This window comes from Thalassophryne amazonica, chromosome 17 (assembly GCF_902500255.1).
Source record: "Thalassophryne amazonica chromosome 17, fThaAma1.1, whole genome shotgun sequence".
In the NCBI taxonomy this organism is placed as follows: domain Eukaryota; kingdom Metazoa; phylum Chordata; class Actinopteri; order Batrachoidiformes; family Batrachoididae; genus Thalassophryne; species Thalassophryne amazonica.
The window spans coordinates 14,474,779-14,493,382 of NC_047119.1; the positions used below are offsets into that span (position 1 = coordinate 14,474,779).

At 39.5% G+C, this 18,604-nt stretch overlaps 3 protein-coding genes across 11 annotated transcripts in view; 2 read left to right on the plus strand and 1 right to left on the minus strand.

Annotated features, from left to right (window-relative positions):
• The first annotated feature begins 27 nt into the window (after nt 1–27).
• Nucleotides 28–3,532, plus strand: dnlz (DNL-type zinc finger). The gene is made up of 3 exons (XM_034193095.1): nt 28–303; nt 1,003–1,142; nt 3,323–3,532. The coding sequence occupies exons 1-3, from the start codon at nt 31–33 to the stop codon at nt 3,474–3,476; spliced, it is 567 nt and encodes a 188-aa protein (XP_034048986.1). The 5' UTR covers nt 28–30; the 3' UTR covers nt 3,477–3,532.
• A 1,682-nt stretch (nt 3,533–5,214) lies between these two features.
• On the plus strand, nt 5,215–13,412 carry uck1 (uridine-cytidine kinase 1). Its single transcript, XM_034193094.1, has 7 exons — nt 5,215–5,374; nt 7,008–7,167; nt 9,080–9,176; nt 9,269–9,411; nt 10,032–10,126; nt 10,406–10,454; nt 10,523–13,412. The coding sequence occupies exons 1-7, from the start codon at nt 5,285–5,287 to the stop codon at nt 10,714–10,716; spliced, it is 828 nt and encodes a 275-aa protein (XP_034048985.1). The 5' UTR covers nt 5,215–5,284; the 3' UTR covers nt 10,717–13,412.
• Nucleotides 13,413–13,620: 208 nt separating this feature from the next.
• The window catches only part of rapgef1b (Rap guanine nucleotide exchange factor (GEF) 1b), a 117,349-nt gene continuing 112,365 nt past the window's right edge, over nt 13,621–18,604 (minus strand). For all 9 annotated transcript variants that reach the window (XM_034193087.1, XM_034193086.1, XM_034193085.1 and 6 more), the window contains one exon: nt 13,621–14,501. In XM_034193087.1, the coding sequence (XP_034048978.1) occupies nt 14,351–14,501 (151 nt within the window). In that variant the 3' untranslated portion in view covers nt 13,621–14,350. The remainder of the gene's footprint in view (nt 14,502–18,604) is intronic.

Here is an 18,604-nt window from a genome sequence, read left to right on the forward strand (position 1 = left end):
AGCGCGCTGACAACCCTGCGCTGTGTGTTAATGACGTTGTGGAAGATGTACGCTGTCAGACGGATGTGTTTGTGTTTTCAGAACCGGTTTTTGGCAACCAGGTTATGTTCTGGATTTCATTTTCCTCCTACAGGACCACCGGCGACCACAGTCCGAAAGTTAGGAGCAGTCACTCACGACCAACGCACTTTTTCGTTCCGTAATGGCACAGGAAGTAGAAAATTTACAAGCACTTCAAGCATCAGAAGCGACGCTGTAGGGAAGATAGAATCATCACGTTATCAACTTATTTACACATGCAAGGTACCGGTATGACAATAATATTCATAAGTTGTTATCACTCACTCACTCACTCACTCACTCATCTTCAACTGCTTATCCTGCATCGGGTTGCGGGGGCAACATCTCCAGCAGGAGACCCCAACAGGACCGCATCATCTGGAAAAAGCATTGACCCTCCTCCCCCGACTACGCCTCGATATCCTGTCCATGAATATCACAAACAGGATTAGTGACAACCTGCAGGGCCAATCCCCCCCAGAGACGAGTCCGAGTTACTGCCAAGCACCCAGATTGGATGGCTCTGAGAAGGGACCCCCTCACTCCATACTCCTGCAGCACCTCCCACAGTATCTCCCGGGGTACACAATCATACGCCTTCTCCAAGTCCGTAAAATACATGTACACTGGATGGGCATACTTCCAGGCACCCTCCAGGATCCTTTTGACAGTGAAGAGCTGGTCGGTTGTTCCACGACCAGGATGGAACCCGCATTGTCCCTCTTCAATCTGAGGTTCGATTATCAGCCGAACCCTCCTTTCAGAAATATTCCAATATTGGACCATGACCATATCGGAATTGTGGTACATTGTTAAAAAAAAGTGTACACTGGTGACTTCAGGAACACCAAAAAAAAAGTGTGGGAAAAAGTGTACTGGATGAAAACAGGCTGAATCATAAACACAAAGATTTTGTTATAGCTAATATTTTTGTGCTTTCAGGTTTGCTCCACCAGGTCCATGCAGAGTATCTCCAAACTGGCATACCACAAAGGTGTGGTGATCGTGACGTGTCCGGGATGTGAGAATCACCACATCATCGCTGATAATCTCGGCTGGTTCTCAGATCTCCAAGGGAAAAGGTGAGTGGGCAAATTTCACAATGTAACCTGCAACATATCACTGTGACACTATACAGACTCTGACTGGTGATGGTCTTCCTGTTTGTGATGACTCCTGTCATTTTATTCTTGAGTCTGTTCTTGGAGCAGTATATTTGGGTTTACATTGTTTTCAGTTATTATTTATGCCTGTGTAAGTCAAGTAAAGTGCATCTGTGTTTGGGTGATTCTTAGACTACGGGCACTTACTCGTATTATGTCCTTTGATCATATTGTATGAAAAACAGAAAAAAGGGGAAATTTCACACTTTTATAGTTATCTTTACAATGAAAGTGTGTTAAGAAATTTGTTCTAGTAGTCTATGATGACTTTTTCACCTTTTTTAAGCATCATTATATGCAAATATTGCCGTTTTGTGCTTGTCCCACACCCAGACTTTTGATCTTCAATGATAAAAATGAATGGTAAAGAAACGTTTTTTCTAATCTTTTAAAATATCTCTGAATAAAATATCAGTAAAATAATCAAAACATAATTGGGGTATTCAATGTCATACAACTGTTGTGATTTTTTTTTAAACAAAATGTAGTTGTCCCACACTATTGCCGTAATTTCCACCACAACACTGTAATGTCCCTAAACAGTTTGTATGAAAGATTGTTTGGGTAGTTTCTATGGAGATAAACAGTGACATCAGAGCACATGTATATAGCGCCAAATCACAACAAACAATTGCTCCAAGGCTCTTTATATTGTAAGGCAATGGTGTGGTGGAAATTACATTTACAACGCCAATAGTGCCCGTAGTTAAAGAATCACCCGTTTGTCTGAACACATTCTTGGGTCGTGTTGGAAATAACAAAATAAATGAAGCTTTAACCCTCTGAAATAGGCACAGATAGAAAACTTTCAACTAGTTTTGAGAAGATTTAAATTAAACTTGTATTGTAACTTGTCTGTCTCTTACCGACACACTTTTCACGCTGTGGCTTGCTCCACCATCGCCTTTGTTTTCTTTATAAATTAATCAAAAATCCTTCCTGCAGGGTTGTGTGGATGCATGAGCAATGATTTACAATATAAACACTGTTTATATTGAGAATATAATATTGATAATATATACTATTGATAATATAATTTATACTGAGAATAACAGTTTTCTGATATATTTTTCTGTGGAAATGGTGTCTCTCATTGAAAAGCACACTTACTCCTAATTTCCGTCATCTATCCAGCATTTACTAAGCATACAGCAGGTGGCATGCGGTGTCAAGAAAGTATTTTTTTAATTGATCTGGTGCATCAAAGTTCACCAGATTTTAATCGGTTTGTTGTCATTACTTGTCCTTTTAATTTGGACAGATACAAGGTGATAGAATTTATTGTTTTTGAATTATCACATTAACAAACTGGAGAGGTTGGCCACGTCTTCATTCATTCACTCACTGAACTTTACAGGGTACATGTCAGCTTTTCCAGAGCCTAGAAACTTCCAAGCTTTACCAGCTGATAATACTTGCCTTGATGATGTACTGTCCCTTCCAAAAGTATTGGAACGACATGGCCAGTCCATTTGGCTTTTTCTATACAATGAACATGTTTGTGTTTGAGATCAAAGGTGAATATAAGATAAGTTTAGAGAGATTTTATTTTGTGACTTTTACATCCAGGTGTGTGAAACAACATGGAATATGTCATCTTTTGTGTCAAACTCGAAGACCATACAAAACGGACTTACATGTAATTTCTGTCTGAAATTCAACTGCACACCAGAAATTACAGTATGGTTTCATATACTGAGTTGCATTTGAGTTAATTTGACAATCTTAGGAATACAGGATTCATATTTGTTTTGCAAATTTGTGTTACACATTTTTTGAATCGTAAAGCACAACCAAAAATCGATTGCAGGAAAACAAAAAACTGAGTCTCACTCAAAGGGTTTGAGTTCAATTTTAGCTAACTAACACTAACTGTTGTGAGGTGAGACAGTCCCCAAACCTTGGTTCTGAAAAAAAGAATGAAACTAACTTTCCATGAAAATGGAACTAAATGTCAAACCTGGTTCAATTGAATAAACACATTGTAATTGCTTCTCTGCAAACTGACCTATTTATTAGAGAAATTCATACAAGTGATTAAGCAAAAGCTGTGCAGAATAATCTGAACTACTCCTGCAGTGTGCTACTTTGATCTTTAGAAACATTGAAGAAATCCTTGCAACTAAAGGAGAGACTGTGAAGAAGATTGAAGGAAGTACAGCGCTGGAGATTGTGGCAGAAAAATCGCACGAAGACACGTCGCAACCTGACGAAGACACTGAAAGAAAGGACAGTGATACAGACAAACTGTAACTCTGTTTCTGCACTATGTGTATACTGTAAAAGGTTTCCATGTAATGTTTAAATAAATACAAGTACTTTTCTGATTGTCCTTTTGTTAAAAATTCCCCATGGATAGCGAACTGCAATTACGCCTACTAGCTGTAAATAAATGACAAAATTGACTTGGCTTGTATTTGCATTACCAGGCTAAGGGCATTACATAATCAGGAAACAATATCTGAATATGAATCTATCTGCTACAGAGGGAAAAAATGCAATCTGATTACATATGCATACACCAAATTGTGGAATATTGTGTGGATTACATGATAATGTGCATGTAACCAAAAATGAAGTGATGCTCAGTTTTCCATCAGGGATGGAACAGTCACTGGAACAGTTTGCAGCACTGCTTGTCCTCAAGTTGCTTCAACAGATGAAATGTAATTATCAAACATAGATTCTGTGAAACTAAATCATACTTTTTGGAGACTTTTTTGCGGTAAATGATTGCAATGCAGCTGAATGTAAAATTGTTCCATTTCAGTTTATTTCATTTATATAGCACCAAATTATAACAAAGCTGCCTCAAGGGGCTTCAAGTAAGTTCAGAGAATTCACAAGTAAGGTCTAACCTTAGCAACCCCTAGAGCAAACACACAGGCGACAGTGGTAAGGAAAAACGCCCTCTGATGATTTGAGGAAGAAACCTCAAGCAGACCAGACTCAGAGGGGTGACCCTCTGCTTGGGCCATGCTGTCGACACACCTGACAATACAAATATACAGGAAAATTTGGGAGTCCATGCTGGTGTTCAGGATGGGAGGCCCGGTCCACAGGTCCTGTCTATTTCATGACCATTGCAGAAGAAGACACTCACTCCCACTTCTGGATGGAGCTGCACCTCTGAAAGAGAGAGAGAGAAAAAAAAAAACAATCAGGTGGCAGAAAGACTATAAATAAAGGTATAATTTGTTAGCATTAAGCAACAAGAAAAACAAAAATACTAATTGTTTTGTCCAACTTTTCCAGCAGTACTAAATGCAGCAGTGCAACACTTCACTGCATGTTGTTTGACACTTTTCACTGTAAAAAGTAGCTAAATGTGTGGATTTAAAACTCCATGGTTACCCACAAAGTTTACAATTTTGAATAGTCAACAGCAAATTGATTTTAATCGTAAGTTGGAATTACCCATATTTACAGTTTGTTCAGTTTTACAGTGCAAAGAAATAGTGTGTAAAGTACTTGAATATTTTTGGCTCACAAAAATTGAAAAGGCACTAATTTTGAACATTTTTCATACATAAAATGCATGAAGCTACTTGTATGCGTGCATATACACACATGCATATTTTATGCTTCAAATTTTAAAAACGAGATAAAATGATTATTTAGCACAACAGCGCCATCTGCCGGTCGTATCAATAACGGATTATTATGTTTTGTTAATTTTTTGCATTATTGGACGATGAACAGCAATTTCAATAATCAGTTTTTTTTTTTTTTTTTTTTGTTTAAAAAGCAGATTTTTTTTATTTGTACGCATGTTTAGTTCTTTATACCGTACGATTTTTTTTTTTTTTTACACAAACATGTGCACCCAGATAAAACTCAAAGGTATTTTACGACGTAAAATGTGGCTGTTTTACATAGGTATTTTATTTTAGTTACATTAATGATTAAAAAAAAAAAAATCTTACTTTGCCTGTCAAAGGTCACTCGTGAGTGGAAATCTCGCGATAATTTAGTTGTGTTACTTCTGATAGGATAGTAACGTAAAGCTATTCGGCTTGACCCCTTTTTTGCACAGTTTTCTCTTTTGGGGGCAGTTTTTCATGGCTGCCGTCGGAGCACTAGATGATGCGGAGAAGCCACGGCATCGGCCCTTTCTGATCGGTGTTAGCGGCGGGACTGCCAGCGGAAAGGTTAGTTCTTTTTCTACCCGAGGTGCTGGCGCGTTAGCTATCAGTTGCTAGCTGTCACATTCCCTTACAAAATGCACAAATATTATTTTCTGTCCTAATTAGTACACAGACACACAGGAGGAGACATTACGGTCCCAGTTTTCGTGAGCTGCTGTGGCGCCACAGTCAGCTGATATGATTAATCGAGAAAAGAAATATTAATCGATTGTCCATAAAATGTTAGAATTTGTGGAAAATGTGTTCTCCAGAGGCCAAGACGATGGTTACCTCCGCCATGGAGGTTATGTTTTCGGTCGCGTTTGTTTGTTTGTTTGTTTGTTTGTTTGTTTGTCTGTCTGTCAGCAGGATAACTCAAAGTTTTGAACGGATTTTGATGAAATTTTGTGGAGTGGTTGGAAATGACAAGAGGAACAAGTGATTAAATTTTAGTGGTGATTCGGCTCCAGGAAATTTTTTTAAAGGATAGGGGGAATTTTGACATTCTAGTTTCTAATTCCACAAAAACAAGGCAGAAAGGCTTGAAAAAAAATTAGGATGTAACATAGTCAAGTGTTCTATCAAACAACAAAGTTTGGTGATGATCGGAACCGGATTCCGGATCTGGTGATCCAGAATATGCAAAAATATAGGGAAAATAGAAAATGTGTCAGTGTGAGGTGACAAATGAAGCTAGAGATGCACAACTAACACCAAATTGTAACTGAATCTGTACTGATTCAGTAAGGTGTCATCAGATTTGATGTAGCTTCAAATGTTATGGAGCTAGATCCAGAAGAAAACCGCCATTACCGAAAAATCGTTTTTATACAATGTTTGAACTAATAAAGACATAAAAGTGATTCCAAGTTCTAGTGGTATGTTTTCATGGTCAAGGATGTCAAATATAAAAGAAAGAAAAGTGTATGTATCACTTTAGGGTCAGTGACCCTATGGCCTTGTTTAGAGAAGTGTTTCATAAATGTTAAAAAATTCATATATTTGCAGTTTAGTTGAATAATAAATTGAATTTTGTCTCTTATTTGTTTTTGTGTATAAGCACATGCAATATCAATATCAGTGCTCAGATGACAGTAGCTTCTGGGAAAGGTGCAAGTTGCAATAAATTGTGATGCCAAGCGCTAAGGATACATGCTATCCAGTCACAGCAGATGAAACTTTTTTTTTTTACTACTGAGCAAACATCGTTAGACTTTTTTAGGTTCATTGATTCCACGGCGTGTAGATGTTATGGCGTCAGTGACCCCATGGCCTTGGCGGAGGTTTGCACTCTGAGTGCTTCTAGTTTCAAATGTTTTGTCCACCAGTCAAAGATATTCAGTTTATAAACTGAATATCTGCTAGAGAAGTTGGTCAGTCTCTCTCATTTGTCCATATAGGTCACGTGACGATGATAGCTCGCACTAGTACCTGTCAACTATGGTAACCACAACAATAACACCTAACAAGGCTGCACTACGTACAAATAGCCACTTCCAATGATATTTTAGGACCACTTGTCAGTATCTTACATTGTGTACTGGTTCCCTGGGTCAATCAGAAAGGAATGGTGGTACTACTAATTAGTGTAGTACTCACCCAGTTACTGTATGAATGCTCCCTGTTTAACAGTTTTGTTTTTGAAAATTTTCTGCAGTCTACTGTTTGTGCCAAGATCATGGAGCTCCTGGGTCAGAACAAGGTGGACCACTGGCAGAGGAAGGTGGCCATAATCAGCCAAGACAGCTTCTACAGAGTGCTGACCCCAGATCAGAAGGCCAAAGCACTGAAGGGCCAATACAACTTTGACCATCCTGGTAGGATTTAACTCATCCCCATCAAACAAATGGATCACCAAACATTCAGTACCACTGTGTGGCCTCAACAGTCACTACTCGACAAGGCTGCACTGATTATACGAGTGTTTGACATCACTCACCTGCCTGTACAGTCCTTATATGGACTTTTTTAAAATTTTAAATCAGTTTTCCACTCACCTGTTAAATTGCTCATTGAAATGTTATTTTACTGTGTATCACATGCTGTTAGATTGCTAAGTATTTGAACAGTGACAGTTTTTTTTTTTCTGACATCAGTGTGAATGTGAGGCATAATTGTAAAGCGCTTTGAGGTTCTGATGCAGATGATAGTGTGCATATGTACCACTACACAATGGAGCTGAAATGAAACTATCAAGGTGTGACTCTAGTGCAGACTTTCAGCTTTATTTCATGAGGTTTAGCAAAAATGTTGCATGAACCATTTAGGAACTAAAGCTATTTTTGTATGCAGTACTTCTGTTCTGCACAGTTATTTGTTTAACTTGTGAATATGACCTCCATTTCTGGAAGCACCACCCAGCAACTTTGCAAAGGACTTTGTCCTGAAAGGGTCGAATCTGATTCATAGTATCATATTTGCAAAATACATAAAACATTGCGGCCGTGAGGGACACTGCTGCCTACCCCCCACATTCACATTGCCTCAATTCACCTTATTAAGGTTTCAAATCCCGCAAAACTTTGAAGAGGTCGCCGCGCTGCAAGGTCTCAGTAACATCACGCTGCACTTTAACTGCTGCACACGGACAACACGATTAACATTGAAACATAAAACTATTTTTATATTGTGCCTAAAACTCTCATAAATATATTCTCTGGGTTTATAGACGTTATTGTGCTTGTTTTATGTAAACATGCAAGAATCACAGGCTGTCTCTCTGTTATTTTCAATGGGAGCTGCTGTGAGCTACACACTTCCTGATCATGTCGGTCTGGGGAAAAGTGAAGTTTGCTCTTTAACGTCTTGATTATTGTCCTTTACAACACTGTTTGTCCTCCTTGTTCCAGACTAATATATATGTCTGAAATTCGATTTGCTTTTATTAAATTCCACGCAGATTAAATGTAGCAGACACGGATTATTTGTTATAATTGTTTTAGCAAGTTTTCAGGGCATCATGCATGCAGTCTCTTATTAATGTGATGAAAAGCATAACAAAATTACATTTTTGTAGTATAATATTCATTTACAATTGTATTGTATGGGATACATCAATAGGGTGAATTCTGAGGTCATTGTCTAGGAAGAAATTTTGTTGCACTTGTAATGACAAATCTATCATTTGGAAATTTGAACAATAATGGTGGTGCTCTGGGAGTCTTGTCTTTCAGCACAATTACAATATGGTCTGTGTCCTAGTTGGGGATAGTTGAGGTTTTCAAAATGCGTGGAACACCTCCATATTTAGATTCCAATGGGGCAGCTTCATACAAACCATCACTTTCAGTCAAAGAATGTAAAAGGATTTTCTTAAAAGAAAATAGATCAGCTCTCGGCTGGGGTCTCTTATGACCTTCTGGCCAACTGTGGCTAAAATTTCACACCTTGTTAGGAAAATACTTCTCCGTACCACTCCACTGTGAAGCTCTTTAACTGGTGATTTATTCATCTGATGACTTGGTGAAAGAAAACGTAATTTAAAATGATTTAATCCATGGATTTGGAATTGGTAGTCTGCTTTTGGGCTCTGAAAATGGAGGGACTGTTTGTAAATGAGAGTAATTCCTGAATAGTTAATGCAGTATCTGAATTAAAGCACACAAGGGTGAAAATCACTGATTAATAATGGTGTGTAGAGCTTCTGATTTATTGAGTTTTTCACTTAGACTCGACTGCTTAATGCTACATGTGCTGCGTCTCCTCTGACTTGACGTTCCCGTGTTACAGAGGCTTTCGACAATGACTTGATGTACAAAACGCTGAAGGATATTGTGGAGGGGAGGGTTGTTGAGGTTCCAACGTATGACTTCATCACTCATTCCAGGTAATAAAGAAACTGTGTCTCAGTCAGCCCATGTGATAAATAGTTGATCAGCTTATAGAACAGTCACCCTCATCCTATGCGTGTTTCACCAGACTGGAAGACACGATCACTTTTTACCCAGCAGATGTTGTCCTCTTTGAGGGGATTCTCGTCTTCTATCCTCACAAAGTGCGCGATATGTTTCACATGAAGCTGTTTGTGGACACAGATTCAGACGTTCGACTGTCTCGCCGAGGTATTCGTCTCAGCTGCACACATTATTCCAGAGGGATGTACCGTGCATCCAGAAAGTATTCACAGCGCTGCACTTTTTCCACATTTTACGTTACAGCCTTATTCCAAAAATGGATTAAATTGATTTATTTTTTCCCCTCAAAATTCTACTCACAACACCCCACTTTTGACAACAATTACAGCCTCGAGTCTTCTTGAATATGATGCCACATCTTTGGGCAGTTTTGTCCATTCGTCTTTGCAGCAGCTCTCAAGCTCCATCAGGTTGGATGGGGAGGGTCGGTGCACAGTTATTTTCAGATCTCTCCAAAGATGTTCAATCAGATTCAGGTTTGGGCTCTGGCTGGACCACTCAAGGACATTCACAGTTGTCCTGAAGCCACTCCTTTGATATCTCAGCTGTGTGCACACTTTACCCTCCTTATGGGAATGAGTGCAGAGCTCGAAGCAGAAAGCCTAGTTTAACAAAATCACAATTTCTTTTTATGACTTTAGGGTTTGTGGAGGTAGCTCACACAAAGAAAGCCTGGATATGTTGATCCTGCTTCATAGCGCAGCCCTTAGATGTGGTTGCGGTACATTACTGGTTTGACTAAACTGCTGTGTTTGGCTTTGCTGTAGTTTTGCGGGACATGAACAGAGGGCGAGACCTGGAGCAGATACTCAGTCAGTACACAACGTTTGTCAAACCTGCGTTTGAAGAGTTTTGTTTGCCGGTAAGTCAACAGAGTTCTGACAGAAAGCATTTGCACAATCAGAACTAATGTTTTATCTTCTACCACAACACTTTGTTGGGGTTTGGTTTTTTAAAACTGCATTTTGAACAGTGCGCAGAAGTAATTTTTTGGATGTCTAGCTCATGAGTTACTGGGGTCAACTACAGGATGTAAAATGAAAGTTATTCCTTATGCTATACTTTTAGCAAGCAACACAGAACATCTTTTACTATCAAGCACCACCTCCCATCATGTCTAACGAGATTTGTTTCCCCTCAGACTAAGAAGTATGCAGATGTCATCATTCCAAGGGGCGTTGACAATATGGGTAAGCCCCCCCCACTTTGGTACCCACTTTGTAAATACATTCAGTTCACACTCAGTTTGTCTCACCAGTGGCCATCAACCTCATTGTGCAGCACATCCAGGACATTCTGAACGGTGACATCTGTAAATGGCAGCGTGGATCTCTTACCAGCCAGGGGCAGAGCCTCAAACGGTCTTCTTCTGACCAGGGAGACCTACAGACAGGAACCTGTAATTCAACAGGAAAGAAGGTTCTGCTGGAGCCCAGTAGTCGCCCGCACTGACACTTCTGCAGATGAGTGAATGAAATGGTGTGAAAACGTGCAGTGAGCTGGGAATCTCTGCTACAGATAGAAAAACAAAGCTACCGATCGCACCCACTGCAGCCTTTTTTCTTTTTTCAAATAATCCACAGTCCTATTGTTGGCGATTAGCACTTTTGCATTTTAATGTTAATAAATAACCACAGAGGTGGAAAACCACAGCTTCAGTGTGTAAAAGTCTCCCACATATTTGTTTAGTCCTCCCGCTAAAACATTGTCATTTTATGCCACTTATCCAGGTTGTGGTAGCAGAACAGCGAGCAGGTCCTCCCACACTTCCCAATCGTCAGATAAATCCTCTAACACTTCCTGGGAGATCCTGAGGCATTCCCAGGTCAGCTAGGAAATATAATCCCTCCAGTATGTCCGTGTTTTCACTGCGCCTTGAAATCCTGTCCATGAACATCAGGACCGGGATTGGTAATATGGGGCAGCCCTGGTGTCGAACCAGCTGAACTGAAATGGATAAACTGTTCAGGCAGAAAGATGAGCTTAGCAGTGAAATCACCTGTTTTAGGTGCACAGATGGAAGCAATGAAGCCAGCATTTTCCACCTCTGAATAACCAGTATCGTAATAGATTGTAAACACTTAGTGTTCTGCTCTTGTTGTTTTGGTGTTACTTTTGTCACACCTGTAATTTCTTAAATTAATGGAAATTTCTATATATTTCTGCGCCCTGCCTTGTGATCTGTGGTCCACCTTATATTCACATTTGGATTGTAAATGTATTGAGGCAAACCAAACATACAATATTTTGGCCACTGGGGACACACCTAAAACACACGACCTTTGTTTTAGGGTCCAACAGCACAGCTAAAAATAACATTCTTCAGTTTAGTCAAAATGAACCAAATCTGGCATGCATGTAGACTTATGTTCTAAGCAATTCTAGGTAAGTCCTCTGGAATTTTAAGTAAAATCCCAGTGTTCTCCCTTTGCCCTACACCATCAGTTTCCCTTCATTTTGCACATCCGTGTGAAAAGTGCACAGTACGAGTATTGAGATTTGGCTATATTATCCAGGAGAGCCATAGTAAATATTTTCCAAAATGGCCATCATTCATTGTTTTTGTCATATAGGGTGCCTAAACTAGGTATCTTACCAAGACTAGTTGTTTGCGCTAAACTATTGGTCGAGGATTTATAACTGAGTGTTCATGACAGTTTAGTCTCAAACAATATTTTTGCCAAAATGGCCACCATTTTGAAAAACATGACCATAATTTTCATTTGTTGTAGAGTTTATCAGTACTATTGATGGTATCAAGACAGCTTAATTGAAATACTATGTAATACATTGGGAACAGAGCAGTAAATGCTTGAAAGCAGTTTTTGGCATTCATTGTCATCCTCAGTTATTTTTGTGGTTGGCCATGTATGGAATATACTACAGCTTCTGTTGTATGATTGTACTAATTTACAAAAGGACAAATAACCTTTTGGGAAAAACTTTTTGTGGGGGGTGGAGATTTTACTTTCTCATATCTCTAAAAACATTTTAAATTATTCCTAAATATTTTGTATGCGTGTATCCAAAATACTGTAGTTTTCCAAATTGGTTGCCAAAATGGCCACCATATTGAATATTTTGGATAAAATGACTATCGCAGAATTGAGTAGCAGTTTTATCACAGCATTAGATGAGACTGGTCCTTCTTGCTAGAACTAGACTGCCAAGGGCCCTGTGGGTTCCCAACTCAATTAAAGGCCAAGAAAAAAAAGGCCATTTCTAAAGGAACGAATCTGCCCAAATAATTTTAGGGATTGGAACGATGTCAATGAATATGTGCCTATCTGACAGTTTTTGAGAAAATTGGCTCCAAATACCCAAACTGGCTGTTTTTGGCATAAAAATGGCCACCATTTCCAAGTGAAAGAATCTGACTATAATTTTTTGACATGAAATATGTCACCCTTGACAAACTAGGAAATACAGTTTTTCATAAAATTGCCCTTAAATGGCTATTTCGGCATAAAAATGGGTGTCATTTCCAAATGAACAAATATACAAATGTGATTTTTAGACAGGGACATTGTCACTGACCCATATTATGCTCTTGACACATTTGAAAAAAGTTATTATACAGTTTTTAAAATATGACAAACGGCCGACGCCGCACTACAACATAGGTTTAACAGCCTATTGGCTGGTAATGCAAAGGGGGAAAAAATATCTACACTTGCTCTCCTGGGTGCAAAACATCTGAATATCAATATCTAGATTTGCTTAGATATCCACCTACGTGCGCCAAACTTAGTGCTTTTAGACAAAACGTAGTTTCTTCATGCCGCTGGACTAAAACATCTCTGAAAGCTTGTTTAAAGGTTTGCTTTCAGTTACACTTTACCTCACGTTTATCTCGTCTTCTGTTGCTTCATCAATTGAATAATTAACTTGTTGGTATTCTGCTTTTTTTTAATTTAAATTTTTGTACATAAAACCAGGACTGTGAATTTTAGTCATGTGGTACTTAAAATGCTACCTTGATTATTTTGGGTAACATCACAGCTTAAACGTTGGTCAGTGATTAATATCCAGTACCACCTTAAATATTAAAAAAAAATATATTTCTGCCCGTACGTGTAGAAACAGAGCTGCTTATTTATTGGAGTTTGAGAGCACAGTGTGATGTGTTGGTTTTAACCATTTATCCCCCCCAAAAAAAGGAAATCAATGATTTACTACAGCACATTTTGGAATGACAACCACACACAGACATATACGTCACTAAGGACTTCAGACACGCACGCACACACACAGACACACACACGACTGCCTTATGGTTCTCTACATTTGAACATGGCACACAATGATTCAGTATGACTTACATAGATCACAGCCTCTTTAGTAATTATAATTTTATGTTTTTTGCTTGCTTTTTTTAGTGCACATATGTATGGCACTTAGGAGAAGCTAAGCTCTTCTCAGAAGCATAAACATCCTTTTTGAGAACAAAAGGAGCACTGTATATAATACATATCATAACCGTACATGATCCTTAAGCAACATGTTTCAAAACAAACTCAAAGTTTCCATCGTCTCTTCAAGTTCAGATCCCCCCCCACGCTCCCAGCAGTTTATCATGGTCCAAAGCCTGCCAGTGCAGCTCACTGTGGACCGCCCGAGAGGTTCTGCATTTTTAGGGGAGGTTCAGGAATCGGGGGAGAAGGAGACAGAAGATGACCTACAAATGGCACGTACATAAAATAAGAGGAAGGAGCGACTCGGAGAGTGACGGATTGTTCACCTCAATGTCACACACAACACAACAGCTCCACTCTAAACCAGCGAGCCCAGGGAGCAGACATTGGTTATTTCTGTGGCGTCTCCCCGTCTGCTGGTTGATTCTTCAGCCCTCTTGGCACCAGGCGTCCTGTTTCTCCAGTCACAGAATCTCTCTGTGCTGTAATAATCCCAATTATAATCTCCCGGAGTGGCGGAGCTCGTCGTAAACCTCGATCACACTAGTTTGTTCTGAGTCTCTCGTCAGCTCCGGCAAACAACTTCCGTTGGCGTCTCAGTCTGTAGTAAAGTGGAGTTGGTGTCATGAAGCACAGCTGGAGGTCAGTCTTGGAGCAGGGGCCAGTAGACCCTAGGTCTTCTCTTCACGTTCAGTCTTACGCCTGCCGATGTTCTTGGGCCTGATTTTCACTGATAGTTCCCACAGCGCTTCCTCTGCCAGGTGGTCGCTGAAGTCATTGAAGAAAGACACAATGTCTTCGTTGCGCTTCAGCTCATAATGCCTGCATGGGGAGGGTGAAGTTTAAATAATTAAACCATTCCTGGAGAAACTTTGTCCTTAAGCAATTGCAGCATTATTTTTGCAAATCACAACAAATGTCAGCTTTCCACTACTCTGTTCAGGTCTTCTGTCCATCATGCAAAGGTTGACCTCTGAATTGACACTTGATGGGTTATTTTCTGAAGGTCACTGAGGAGAAATTCCACCCCAAAAAGGGATTTAACCTGATTTGTAACAATGCCCTCCCTTTTCTGAGTTGTGAGCAAATGAAGCAGTGGTTCTATAATACGCACCACCTTTTCTCAGCCACTCAGAAGTAAGAATTTTTAATTCAGAATTTGAATTGGCTACATTTACCCTTAACTCCATTCTTACTTGGGCCCTATCTTGACAATCAATGGCGGAGCCTCTATACCACACAGCGCGAGTGCATTTGGAGCATGCACAACTATACTTTGCTATTTATTTGCATAATAGGTCTGCAAAGTAAGGTGCAAAAGGGTTGCACTTACTCATTTAATTAGTCATGGGAACATTTGGGATGCAGTACGAAATAAACCAATTGGAGTCTGTCACTGCTCTTAAGAGACAGGTGCACCAGCAACTGGCATGATGCTCATTAGATGTGAACATCAAAGTGAGGGGTGTTCTGACAAGGACACACTTCTGTGTGCAAATCCATCAAAGCATTTAATCGCGAGCAACAGTTCCGTTGCAGCTCCGAGGTGTAACATTTACACCATGTCTTCTATGTCCTGCCACGTGCAGATGGAGGAGGACATGTCCACTTGTTATTTAAATAATGTGGAAGCTGTGTAGGGTGGAAAGTAGCCGTAGCAGGGTTTCTATCACAGATTTGCAGAAAAGTGAAGCTATTTTCAGAATGCTGACAACAAAATAATTCCAAAATGAGTTTCCATTGAGTGGCTGAATGCCACTGCTGGATTTTGTATTCTCCTGACAGATCGCTGACTTATCGAGGTTCTTGCAAGAAGTGTAATTCCAAAAGTCATGGTGACAGGTCGGCAAGTCCCGCTAAATATTGTCATTTTATTTATTTTTTTTCTAATTCAATATTGCTGTACTGTCATCTATTAGTGTTTAACAAGTGTTTAGTGTTTAACAAGCTCTCATGTGCCTCTTTCTGTACATCATGTGAGCTATAATAAAATCTTTTGTTTTTCCAAAATGGGACTTTTTTTTTTTAAATCACCTGAAAAAAACCTCATCTGAGTTTTTTTGCAATATGAGGTCCCCCCCCCCCCCCCCCCCCCAAAAAACAAAAACATGTTTCCATTAAGAACATTTTCTATTTGCTGCTTCAAATTGTGCAATATGGAGAGTAACTGAAACCTGCCAGGATTCTCCCCAGAAAGTTGCGAGTCATTTTGACCGGTTTTAGATGCACTGAAAGCAATAATAATAGACAAAAAAAAAAGACATTTATGTTATAATATCAAAGTTCTTTTTGCATGTTCCTGTCCAAGTTAATAAAATAAGTAACATTGAAAAGTTTAAAAACATGTGTGATGGACATAACATTTGCTCTCCTCTTCAAAAATGACACTGTACCTTTAATCTAGTAAGCCAGGCAGAGTTTTTCTGTCATGTTGACAGTTTAGTTTTTTCTTTTTAACATTTCTGAGTGGGATTGCATACTTTTAAAAACAATATAACCCCTAATTGTCTTGTTTGAACAACTGCTAAACCTGGACTGATTTGATTGTCAAAACAGAATCAAATTTATTGCCAAATAAGTTCTCACATACAAGTAATTCGATCTGGTGTCATTGGTGCATAAACAACAATAATAAAAAGAAAAAAAAATACTGCTGTAACAAGTAAAGAAGTAAATCTGCTTTTTAAAAGATGAAACCCTGGATGAAAAACTCAATCACTGAATCGGTTTTTCACACTTTACTGTTTTACTGACACTGTGTGGTGAAGATAATTGTTTATTAAAATTGCTTTGCTGCCTTTTTTTTTTTTTTTTTACAGTATGTAGCGTCTGCGGTTCACACTTTTTCCTCCTCCCTCCCTCCCTCCCTCTCCTCTCTGGCTCCTCCTCTCTCTGTGAGGGAACAAGAGACTCATCACTCTCACACCGTCTTTGCGGCTTATTTGAGCAAATTTTGGAAACATGAAGGCTTTTGTTTCTAAATGATTGTTTCTTTTCTTTCTTTTCTTTTGTTTCTTTAATGATTGGCAGAGATTTTTGTTTCTTTACTCTGGATGGCATTTCCCTGACCTCTAGTAATACTGTGAGAAATCTTGGAGTCATTTTTGATCAGGATATGTCATTCAAAGCGCATATTAAACAAATATGTAGGACTGCCTTTTTGCATTTACGCAATATCTCTAAAATCAGAAAGGTCTTGTCTCAGAGTGATGCTGAAAAACTAATTCATGCATTTATTTCCTCTAGGCTGGACTATTGTAATTCATTATTATCAGGTTGTCCTAAAAGTTCCCTAAAAAGCCTTCAGTTAATTCAAAATGCTGCAGCTAGAGTACTGATGGGGACTAGCAGGAGAGAGCATATTTCACCCGTGTTGGCCTCTCTTCATTGGCTTCCTGTTAATTCTAGAATAGAATTTAAAATTCTTCTTCTTACTTATAAGGTTTTGAATAATCAGGTCCCATCTTATCTTAGGGACCTCGTAGTACCATATTACCCCATTAGAGCGCTTCGCTCTCAGACTGCAGGCTTACTTGTAGTTCCTAGGGTCCTCTCCTGTGGAACCAGCTCCCAATTCAGATCAGGGAGACAGATACCCTCTCTACTTTTAAGATTAGGCTTAAACTTTCCTTTTCGCTAAGGCTTATAGTTAGGGCTGGATCAGGTGACCCTGGACCATCCCTTGGTTATGCTGCTTTAGACGTAGACTGTGGGGGGGTTCCCATGATGCACTGTTTCTCTTTTTGCTCTGTATGCATCACTCTGCATTTAATCATTAGTGATCGATCTCTGCCCCCCTCCACAGCATGTCTTTTTCCTGGTTCTTTCCCTCAGCCCCAACCAGTCTCAGCAGAAGACTGCCCCTCCCTGAGCCTGGTTCTGCTGGAGGTTTCTTCCTGTTAAAAGGGAGTTTTTCCTTCCCACTGTAGCCAAGTGCTTGCTCACAGGGGGTCGTTTTGACCGTTGGGGTTTTTCATAATTATTGTATGGCCTTGCCTTACAATATAAAGCGCCTTGGGGCAACTGTTTGTTGTGATTTGGCGCTATATAAAAAAAAAGTTGATTGATTGATTGAAAATAAAGCCTTAATGTGTCACCAGCTACGCAGGCAGAAGGAGCTCTTTTTATCGGAAGACTTTGACAGAGTTTTTGTTCTTTCACTTAGAGACGCTCTCACTCTGAGCTGCGGCACTGTGGCTCTGCTGGCTTCCGGCGGGGGAGGAGCGAGCAGGCAGCAGTCCGTTCAGCACAAACAGCCTGGCTGGATTAAAAAAAATATCAGAGCACAGCACAGTATAATGGCGCTACGCTGTTGTTCCATTGTCTGGGGAGAACCCTGCCTGCCTACTGACACTTGCACTGCTTTTGTAAGCCATAGCCTCTTAATCCCAGTTGACTAAAATCGATGCATGCACACCCGCTATACTGCCACACAGTGCGACATTAAAAGTCGAGGCCATCAACTATAAGTCTGCCACAATATTATTCATCTTATTCTCACCAAATTACTTGTCATGCACTGTGTATAATGTCTCACATTTCTACAATGTTTCTGTGAATTCATGATTTGTTCTACATAAATAAAAGTACATGAAAATACTTTTAACCCTCTGGGGCCGACGGCGTCGTATACTACGGCTGGGACCAAGTTTTACTAAATTATAAATAACTTTTTAATGATATGAGATAGAAACATACTTTTTTTTTTGCTGAAAAGTTAACTCCGCGGACTTTCAATCCACCATCGGCTATCTTTGTACTCCTCATAGAAGCTGTGTGATGACGTGCGCAATGTGAGTGTCCAATCAGAATTAGTTCACCGTCACATGGTTTTCCAAAATCCAATCATAGGGCAGATTTACCTCACGTGATAAACCAAAGATTGTTTTCAAGAGTGATATCTTACTAGTTGACCCGTTTGAATA

Coding starts and splice junctions, on each gene's coding strand:
- uck1 (XM_034193094.1), top strand. CDS start 5,285: ATGGCTGCCGTCGGAGCACTAGATGATGCGGAGAAGCCACGGCATCGG. Junction 7,168..9,079: donor ATACAACTTTGACCATCCTG/GTAGGATTTAAC, acceptor CCCGTGTTACAG/AGGCTTTCGACAATGACTTG. Junction 10,127..10,405: donor TTGAAGAGTTTTGTTTGCCG/GTAAGTCAACAG, acceptor GTTTCCCCTCAG/ACTAAGAAGTATGCAGATGT.
- dnlz (XM_034193095.1), top strand. CDS start 31: ATGACGTTGTGGAAGATGTACGCTGTCAGACGGATGTGTTTGTGTTTT. Junction 304..1,002: donor AACTTATTTACACATGCAAG/GTACCGGTATGA, acceptor TTGTGCTTTCAG/GTTTGCTCCACCAGGTCCAT. Junction 1,143..3,322: donor TCAGATCTCCAAGGGAAAAG/GTGAGTGGGCAA, acceptor TTTGATCTTTAG/AAACATTGAAGAAATCCTTG.